Below are 10,547 nucleotides of genomic sequence, written 5' to 3'. Positions count from 1 at the left end.
CCCTAACCCTTGCTGGTCTCCAAGGTGCCTATTTCTAAAGCACAAACTTAGTGGGAGACCAGAGATCCAGTCTCATTGTAGAAATCTAAAGCATCCAGAAGCCCTGCCCCCAGCTCATTGGCATTATTTGTGTTTGACTTTTTGTTCTGCCACTTTTCTGTCACGTTGGCAGCCTGGGCCTTACCTCACTCTTTCTGTTCTGGGACACCAACTTTTGAATTGCAATAGAAAATTCAGGGTAGAGGCTTGTTCACATGGCCATCAGTGTGTCATTCCTGACCTTAAGGTTTCCCTTCCACACCCCAGTCATTTCTTAGGTAGCCTAAATAACACCCCTATCTCAGCCTAACCTTGACCCTGGCCCTGCTTCTGAATGGACCCAGTTTACACCAACAGGCACAGACTCCACGCTTCCTGGTCCTGCTAACCTCCGAAAGAGCCCGGTTCCGCCCTCTATCCCTGCTGGACTCTACCCTCGTCTTTTTGAGACCGATCTTGCTGTGCGGCTCAGGCTGGCCTTGAGCTCACTTTGCAGTCCAGGCTGGTCCCGAACTGGCACCAAACCTCCTGTCTGCCTCTGAGTCCTTGTAGATATTTAGCTTCTACCATTCAAAGAGCTTTGCTAGTCTGGCAACCATCCCGCCCTCCTACCTCTGTTAGTTCTAAATTAATTTTTTCTAGCCAATCAACATAAAGTTACCCTTGCCTGCCTACGCACGCCTTGACCACACCCTCTCCCTGGTAGCTGCTACGCCCATTTCTATATAAGTCCTGCTTCCGATAAGCAGCGTGGCATGCAGCACCGCCTACTCCGTATTATGGCAGATGTCCATCAGTTGAAATCTGCCCACCTACCCCTTCCTCGTAGGCTGGCTGGCTGCCATCAATCTCTTTAGGCCAATTGGTGTGAGGAAGGCGTCCCCGAGCCTTGTCAATCACTCACACCCTAGCAGTTTTGAGCCAATCAGCGGGAAGCACTGGTGAGGTGGAGCACATCTTACTGAGACTCAATCGGATGGCTGAGGTCCATCATTTCTGTTTGAGCCAATCGTGATACGGCTCTGTGGGGTAGGGCCCGCCCCCTAGCCCACAAGCTGTGCCGTAGAGCCAAGGTCTTTGGCCAATCAGCGAGCGGTGGGTTGCTTGGCTCCTCCCCTAAGGGCCCACGTGAGTGGTGGAGAAACGCAGGGGCGGCTTCTAGGTGTTGCTGCCGCCGCAGACCGACAGCACCGGCACTGCCACCACCGCCGCCACCGCCTCGGAACCCAGGCCTGGGGGGCGGTGGGGCCGCGTATGGAGCCTCCGCCCCCCGGAGCTGCCTATACCTCCACCGCACCACGCACAGGTGAGCCCTGGGCCTGGAGGGTGGAGGGCCCTGTCGGTGACCCCACGTATCCTTTTCGCCCCCGCGCGGGGGATGTGGCTTGGCCGATGGCCTGCTGGTGTTGGGCTCCCCACCGCCACGGTTGGTGGACCTGCGTGTGGCATTGCCCACTCCCGTCTCCCCTGTTTTGGATCTGACCGTGGCCTAACCTCCCTCTCCCGCTGTATAATGGATCGTTCTGCGTGCTTATATTTCTTTCCACCCCAACTTACAGTGGACTCGTCCTTCATGGTCTTGTCCCCCCACCCCTCACTTACTGGGTACCAGTCTGTGGCATTGTCCAACTCCCTTAATAGTAGGTGCCTCTGAGTGTTTGTATTTCTCCTAGCTTCAACTTTCAGGGGACCTGTCTGTGGCCTTGTTTATTCCATCCCTTCTGTTCCTTGTAGTGAATCAATCCGTGGCGCTGTAACATCTCCCCCACCCGACCCCCCGCGCGAACTCCTGTAACAGTGAGTCCCTCTGAGTTTGTATTTCTGCTTCCTCCAACCCCAATGCCTCAAACCATGGCTTTCCTCACCCCAACTCCCATTTTATAGTGGATCAGTCTACATATGTGTCTTCACATTACCCTAGTTATTAATCCATTGACCATCCTCCCTTATTCATAGACTCCAGTCCTTGGGCTCCCCCTCCACTTTTTAAATAGTGGGTCAGTTTGGTGCTTTATATGTTTTCATGTGCTGTATGTATGACCTTGTCTCTCTCCTTTTAATCACTGTGATGGCTTTTCCAGTAAGTTTTTCTGCTCTCCCTCCATTCCCAGCCCCCACCAGAAGATGGACTGTAGCCTCCTACCTTTTTAATCTATTAATTGGCCTGAGTGCTCCCCTTGTGCTTGCTTTTACATGCACCCCCCCCCAAAAAAAAAAAACCCACAGACCATATCCTCCTGTAATCTTGTACTGGATCAGTCTGTGATCTTCCTGGTCCCTTATCTCTTAGATCAGCCTGTGTACTTGTTGAGCCCAGGGCTTTTTACTGTAACACACACTCCCTGGCAGATACACTTAACCCCCAAGGCACTGTGCCTCACTGCAGCAAGCAAATGCTTTAGAGATGTTGATGAAAATGCCAGTATGAGCTAACATTTGTTGAGCATCTCCTATGTACCAGGCAGAGTATTTTATATTTGTGAGTTCATTTAATCCTCCTCACAACTGTATGAGATAAATATAAGGAAACTGGGGCATAGGTGGGTTACATACGTTACCCAAAAGTGGCCTAGTAAATACTCAGGACACTGGATCATTTTTGAGGCTTCTCTTTTATTTCATTACTTCCCACATGAGGCCTCATTCCTTAAAAAGCCAAATTAGTTCCCATCTCCAGACTTCTGTTTGGCTCTTCTAACTGTCCACAGAGATGTCTGTTCCACACCTGATGTCAACACCTACTTGCCCACCCCCGTGCCAGGAGCCATATAACCTTAGATAAATGACCTAACTACTTTCTCCTTGCACCTGTTTTCCCATTTCTAAAACGGGAGTCAGAACTGGAATCCCCTCCAGTGCAAATAAAGAATACCTATGAGTTAATAATGCAAGTTGCCTTTCTCGCCTTACGTGTGTACCTCAGAGCTGTGCTCCTCCAATGCTGACTTCCCACTAAATGTTCCTCAACCTAACAGGCACGGGCCAGCTTCAAGGTCTTTACATTGGCTGTTCTTTCTGACCCATAGCTACTCCTGCATCCTGGCATGATTCCTTCCAGGGCTCTGTTCAAGTGCCAGCCCCTAAAGAATGTATTTAGCACATTCTGGTGCAGGAAACACACTACATGAAGACACATGTATAAAAGATATTTCCAAGAATATCAGTTGTTTTATAAGGTGAGTATTGTTTCATCGAAAGGATGTGTTCACAGAAGTGTGATGTGTAATACTCTGAAGGCCCAGAGAGAAAGGATGTTTCTAAGGTCACTTTCATTTTATTGCATCTGGGTGGTGTTATTTCAGTAAAGCATGTGTTCGTCACACTGTGGTGCTTGAAATACACTATATAAAGGCACATGTATAAAAAATGTTTCTAAGGATGCTATTTGTGCTTTTTTTGAAAAGTCAGCATCCCCCTGACCATCTGATCTTGTACACTAGCAGGGCTTGGGCCCCCCCTTCTCTGCTGTGTTCCTTTGTCCTCTGTCATCGTCTGCCACTCTGGCCAGTTTTCATGTTGTCTGTCCTTCCCCATGAGGACTGACATGTTTTGTCTGAATATCCACTACTTCTTGAGCACCTAAAAATGTACCTGGTATACAGTAGGTTGTTGAGAACAATTTATACCATGCGTAAATGGGGGAAATAATCATTTCAGACATCAGTGTGGGTGAGATGGAGAAGAGATATGATAACTAATTAAAATGTTAATTTGGACTGTTAAAATATTTACTGCACACCTAGTACGTACCAGGCACTGTTTTGTGGGGGGGATAGGCAGAAATTCCTGCCCTTGTGGAAAAGACACTTACTAAAAGTGAGAAGGACAAACTATATAGATAGAGAAGATAGGAATGGACAGTTGGGGTGATTGAATTCATAGGTATATAGGACAGCCCACGCTTGGAAAGATGACTCTTGAATTAAGGCCTGAAGGAGATGAGAGGAAGAAGCTGTAGTGTGTAGAGAAAGAATTTACCAGACAGAAGGAACAGCCAAAAGCTGTTCAAAGGCCCAGGGGAGTAGGATTGTGCCTGCCATATTCAAGGAACACAAAGGAGGCCAGTATGGCTGGAGCAGAGCAGAGGTAGGACTAAAAGATGAGGTTACAAAGAGATGAGAGCCAGACAGTATAGGCCATAGGCCGTGGTGTTACAACAACATTTGTGAGGAGGGAGAAGTTTGACACAGTAGCTAATGGCTGACATTTCTTGGTGGATTACCATGGCCAGACATATTTTTCTAAATCTTTTACATATATTGACACATTTAATCCTCATAAAAGTCCATAAGGGTAAGTGTATTTTTGAAAATATTAAATTTTGAGGGTCAAATATCCCCATTTCACAGATGAACAACCAGTCCCCAAAAGGTTGAGCAACTTGCTTAAGGCTCTGCAGACAGCATAAAGAAGAGGGGTACGAGTCTGAAGACCCAGAGAAAAAAGCTAGGTTTACAATGGCAGACAGGTTTCTCAGAGTGTTGGATGATGCAGAGGAAGAATTAATTGTGCCTGGGAGGTACTGGGACTTGATTGTGTAATAGGGCTTGTCAGGGAGGGAATGGCCCTCCTCATAGACAGAACAGTGAGTGCTTATCCTCAGAGATAGGAACTCTCCTAAAAACTAGATAGTGCAGGGTGACGACCTCAGAGCCTTTGGACATGCTGTTCTCTCTGCAAGAGGTCCCTTTCCCAAATACATCAGCATGGCATGGCCCCTCCCTTCCTTTGGGTCAAATGTCAGTTTCTCAAGGAAGCCCTCCCTGCTCACCCTGTGTGGAACAGCATCCCTTTTGTGTTTCTCTTCATAGACAGCTGGTGTAGAGTGGCTCAGATTGCTAACTGGAACCGGGCCACCTGGGTTTGAATCTCAGCTACGGCAGCTTCCAGCTATGTGACCTTGGGCAAGTTACTTACCTTCTCTGTACCTCCATTGCCTCATTTGGAAAATGGGGGAAATAATAAAAACCACCTACAAGGTAGTTTTAAGATTAAATAAGTTGGCTTAGGCATTGTGGCACACACCTGTAATCTCAGCACTGGGAAGGGTGAGGCAGGAGGATCCGTGGCAGGTTCGAGGCCAGCTTGGGCTACATGGTGCGTTCAAGACCAGCCTAAGCTACATAGTGAGACCCTGTCTCAAAACCAAACAAAAGCTAGGGAGATAGCTCAGTAGCATAAGCCCCTGCCTAGCAAGCGCAAGGTCCTGAGTTAAATTCCCTGGTACCAAAAAAAAAAAAAAGAAAGAAAGAAAGAAAGCAAGAAAGAAAGAAAGAAAGAGAAAAAGAAAATGCTTCAAATCAACCAAACAAACAAGACTAAAAACTGATTTAAAAACTGTATAATACATAGCATTGGCTGTATGGCTGTTTCATATTAATATTCTTCATAGCATATCCATTGGTATCTAATGAGCTTCTGAAGCTAACCTTCTCTAAAACGCCTCCTTTTATCCCTTCAAAGCCTCTTTGCTCTTTGTGTGACCTTATCAGTTGACACTGCCACTGTCTTTCCAACTGATCAGGTCACTAACCTAGATCACCCTGGACTCCTCTGACTCTCACTACCACACTATCTGCACAGCTCTGTGTTCTATCCCCAGATTTTTATCCGGAACCCAACCATTTCTCAGCATTTTCATCGCTACCACCAGTCCCTCAACTTGGACAACTGCAGTAGGCACTTCAGCCCAATGGGCTGCTCCCACAGCAGTCAAGGAGACACTGTCAAAATCCAAGTCACAGGCCTGTATTCATAACCATCTTGTGGCTCCTGTCTCACTTATGGTCCAAGTCCTGACAGTGCCAGTGGAAGCCTCACCCACCTGAAACCCTAGCACCTCTCAGTTCTCATCTGCCTCTAGCTCCTCCCTAGCCCCCACAAACTAGCTGCTAGGTACCCTAGCCTCAACCTTCAACCTGGTATCTTACAGATATACTTAAGCCTCACTCTTTCACCTTCTCTCAATGGCTAGCCTCTCCTCATTGCCCTTGGAAAAAGCAACAGATTCTTCCCTGCTTGATTCTTCTCTCCTAACGCTTATCACCATCTCCCATACTCCTGACTTGTTTGCCTTCTTGTCTGTCTGCCCCCGCTGCTCTTCTAAATCAATGATTCTTTTTGTTTGGAGACAAATATCTCACTATGTAGCCCAGGCTGTCCTTAAACTCATGATCTTCCTACTTCTTGAGTGCTGGGATTGCAGGCTTGTACCACCATGGGCTCGAACTTGTCATACACCTGCCTCAGTCTCCTAGAGTGCTGGGATTACCAGTAAATAGCACCCACCATACCTGGCTAGAACAGGGATTCTTTTTTATCCTGCCTCAGGTTTATTTGTACAAAGAGCACAGAAGGACACCAGCCCCCCCCCAGATGGCACCCCAGGGGTCACACCAGTCCTGTTTTTACATCAGCAGATAAGAGGCTTTTACAGTGGAGCCTTCACAGGGGCCTGGGTACCTTTGGGGGCCTTGGCTGGAGCAGAAGCTGGAGCCTGGGCCTTGGCTGGAGACTGCACCTTTGGCCAGCAAGGCCTTCGACCCTTGGCAATGTGGGCACGGATATGCTTCCTAAGCTTGGGGTGGTCAATATAGGCAAGTCGAGCGAGCCTGTGGTTTATTCCCTTTGGGATGATCTTGGGCTTGACCTCCTTGGGCTTGACAAGGGCCTTGATAGCCTCAGCACATACACTCATGGTCTTGGCATTGTATGCTTGCATCTTCTTGAAGTCCTTCTTGTTGTGCTTCTTGGCAAAACGCATGTTCCTAAGGAACTTGGGATCTACCCCCTTCAGAGATTCATTTCTTTGTGACTGAGGTTTCTAGATGCCATTTCTGTGCCATTTTCGGGACTGGTTGTGCGTCATGTGGTTCTTGGGTTTTGCCATAACTGCACTGTAGACTGCGGCTGCCAAGTGCCTGGAACCAGAAGTAGAACAGTGATTCTTATCTGTTGTGTCTATGGCTATATCCCTGCACTTGACCCACAATGGGCACTCAATAAAAGCTTGCTCAGTGAATGAGGTAAAGAGAAATAAACCCATCTGAGTAAGGCAGATTACAAGCACTTTCCCGAGGGGTTCAGTGAAAAAAGTAAAATAAGCAAAACACAACAGCCTGTGTGTGTCAAAGTTGGAAATCAGCCATCAGGTTTCATGTAACAGATTCTGCAGTAGCTCAGAAGAACTAGGAAAAATTGCCTGTTTTCACCACCAGGAGTCACACTGAATTCTCTGGGCCTCTGAGAGAAGCCAGCCTTAGAAATAAAATCCAGGGAGGTCCCCGAGGAACGGCCTTGAATCCAGCACTCCATGGCTTAGCGACTCCTACGGCCTCAGACTGCTGCTGCTCAATGAACTTGAAGTTAGCACAGACATAAGAGGATCATACTGTATATTTCACTACATATTAATGAGCAATTTAATAAAAGAGCAAAGCTGTGCCTACCTGGCAGGCACAAAGTCCTGAGTTCAATTCCCAATACTCCCTCTCCCCGCAAAAAGCAAAGCCATAAGTAGTAACAGGAGGGTCTTTGATAACTCCTGATTTAGAAGGTTTATTCTTAATCCAACAATCCAAGGCAAGTGGATAGTTGTATTCTCTTGGGGAGTCAGAGGCTTGTGTTTATTCCATTTGTTGCCAAGAAAAAGCAGAAGTGGCATGATGGGGAAGAGTCTATTTTCTGAGGGATACGCTGAGGAGGAACCATCCACGTGAGGGCGTTAGAGCCCGATGGAAAAAGCTCAGACCACTGGAGCCTCACTGCTAGGCCCAGATGCTGCCCCTGCCACTTACAGGTGTGTGGCCTGTGGAAGTCACTTAGATACTTTGCTGCTTGATCTATAAATTAGTGATAATAAAAATATCTCCTTTCCAGAGGCGGGATGAAGGATAAATGAGTCACTGTCTACAAAAAATAATAGCCTAGGACTTTATGCTCTTATGCAAAACCCCTGGGGCCAGATGTGTTTCGAAACTGCGAATTTTTCAGATTCTAGAAAGGTAACATGGTGTGCATATGATGTTACATAACACTCTCAGCAAACTCTGTCATCAGCTAGGTTCATATTTCTGTATTTCTGCAGCAGAATGTATGAACATCCACACTAAGTGAGGATGAATAAAGACTGCAAAGAACCTAGTTTTATTTCAAATGCAAGTTTGCTGCCAGAAGAATTATATAGAAGCTTTCTGTTTTGAGAGCTTTATGGATTTTAGGGTAGTAGATAAGGAATTACGAACAAATCAGAAACCAATTTAGAGCTTATCATACCGCAGGCATATTATGTTTAATCCACATAATAATTATTCCACAGATGGGCATGTCATTATCCCTATTTTGCACATGAGAGAATTTAAGTTACAAGGAAGCTAAAGACTATGCCCAAGAAACCAGAGGTGATGGCGTATGCCTATGATCCCTATACCTATACTCCAGAAGGCTGAGGCAAAAGGACTGAAAGTATGAGACCTGCAGAGGCTGCTTAGTGATTTGGCAAGACCCTCTCCCAAAATAAAAAACAGAAAAGGGCTGGGGATCTACATCAGTATAGAGGCCTTCATTTCAATCCCCAGTGCCTCCCCCCCCCCAAAAAAAAATAAAACACAGAAAAAAGAAATATGCCCAGGGTCATATAGCCAATAAGTAGCAGACCCAGGATTCAGACTCTGGCAGACTAGTTCTGCTATTAAGCAATCAATAAATGTTAGTTACTGCTATGCTCACAGATAATAGGGGCTGGAATTAGAGATCCAAGGTAGAACATCACAAAGCTCTGGATTTATCCCTAGCACTTTAAAAAACAATACAAAGTGACAGGTAAGAGGAGTGGATGAGAACAAGTAATCAATTTCAGAAAGGCTTCATGAAGGAAAGAAAAAAAATGAACCCTAAGGCTAACAATTGAAAGATGAGGAAGACTGTTTAGCAAAGGAAGGGAGCACCTTACGCAGTGAAAACCATTTGCAAGGATCTGGCCAATGGTGCCTTCCTGAAAACCTTGCCATTGATGTGGTAGAAGATATTGATGATAGATACCAAGTGAGAGGGGGGTGCACTTATTTTCTAGTTTTTCTGTAAAAAATTCATCTCAGACTTAGCTGCTTAAAGCAACACACTTATTTCTCTGAAAGCTCTGTAGGTCAGAAATCTAACACTGGTCTCACTAGGCTAAAATCAGGGACCTGGCAGGGCTTAGTCCTTTCTGGAGGTTCCAGGGTAGAAGAATTTCCTGCTCATTTGCATTGTTGACAGAGTTCCATTCCTTGAGTTGTAGGACCAAGGTCCCTGTTTCCTGGCTGTTGGCTGGGAGCCATTCAACTTTAAGAGGCTGCCCACATTCCTTGGCTTGGAGCCACCTTTCTCCATTTTCAGTGTCAGTGATGGTAAATCAAGTCCCTCTGTCTCAGTTACTTTTCTCCTTATTGCTGGAACTTAATATCTGACACCCCAAATTAAGGAAGGAAAAGTTTATTTAGCTCACAGTTTGTGGAGGTTTCAGTCCATACTCAGCTGACTTCAAGGCAGAGTGGTATATGGAAGAGGGCAGCAGTTCATGGTGAAAAACAAGACAGTAAGAGCAAAAAGTGAGGAGCAGTGGCAGTGGCAGCAGAGGCAAGCCTCTCTCCCTTTCTTATATTGCATTTAGGCTACCTGTCCCAGGGTGGGTATAACACACCCATAATCCCAGCAGCACCTACACCCATAATCCCAGCAGTGGATCATAAATTAATTGCATACTCTAAAGGTCCACCCCAGTGACTACATGAGGCTTTGGGGGGAACACCTAGATATAAACCATAACACCCTCTCACACTTGGAATTTCTCCCTCCTATTCTTTGCACCCTACCTCTGAGTTGTGTTTCTGCCTCCCTCTTCTTTTAAAGTCTATAATCTTAATTTCTGCTAAAAGTTTCTTTTTGCTATGTACCACAGCATACACACAGGTTCTGGGGATTAGTATGTGGACATCTTTGGGAGCCCTTGTCAGCATTATGTGCCAACCATAGTCTGCCAAGATTTGCATTTGTGCCCCATACAAATTACATTCACACCATTCTCAGATCCATAAAATCTTCATAGCATAAAAAGGAGCACCTAATGCTAAATGGGAGCTCAGATGTTTGTGTAAGAGTACTTAAAGGAATGGTGATGCAGTTTGGAACAGAAGTGGAGGCCAGATAACAACGAAATCATCCTTTTCCTGTCTTCTGCCCCCTCATTTACCCACAGCCTCTCAGCTCTGAGCTGTCTGCCTTCCAGGTACCCCTGGGATGGCGTGAGCGCTCCCCCAGCGATGGACCCATCTGTGACACTGTGGCAGTTTCTGCTGCAGCTGCTGAGAGAGCAAGGCAATGGCCACATCATCTCCTGGACCTCAAGGGATGGTGGTGAGTTCAAACTGGTGGATGCAGAGGAGGTGGCCCGGCTGTGGGGACTGCGCAAGAACAAGACCAACATGAATTATGACAAGCTGAGCCGGGCTTTGCGATACTACTATGACAAG

General features: G+C 46.4%; 1 protein-coding gene across 1 annotated transcript in view; it reads left to right on the top strand.

The window, feature by feature from the left end:
• Positions 1–10,273: 10,273 nt before the first annotated feature.
• Elk1 (ELK1, ETS transcription factor) overlaps positions 10,274–10,547 on the top strand; it is an 8,750-nt gene continuing 8,476 nt past the window's right edge. The window contains exon 1 of the mRNA XM_004633565.2: positions 10,274–10,546. Within this exon, the coding sequence (XP_004633622.1) occupies positions 10,338–10,546 (209 nt within the window). The 5' untranslated portion in view covers positions 10,274–10,337. The remainder of the gene's footprint in view (position 10,547) is intronic.

Source organism: Octodon degus, unplaced genomic scaffold, assembly GCF_000260255.1.
Source record: "Octodon degus isolate 3935 unplaced genomic scaffold, OctDeg1.0 scaffold00055, whole genome shotgun sequence".
Lineage (NCBI taxonomy): Eukaryota > Metazoa > Chordata > Mammalia > Rodentia > Octodontidae > Octodon > Octodon degus.
This window is presented reverse-complemented; position numbering and strand designations above follow the sequence as displayed.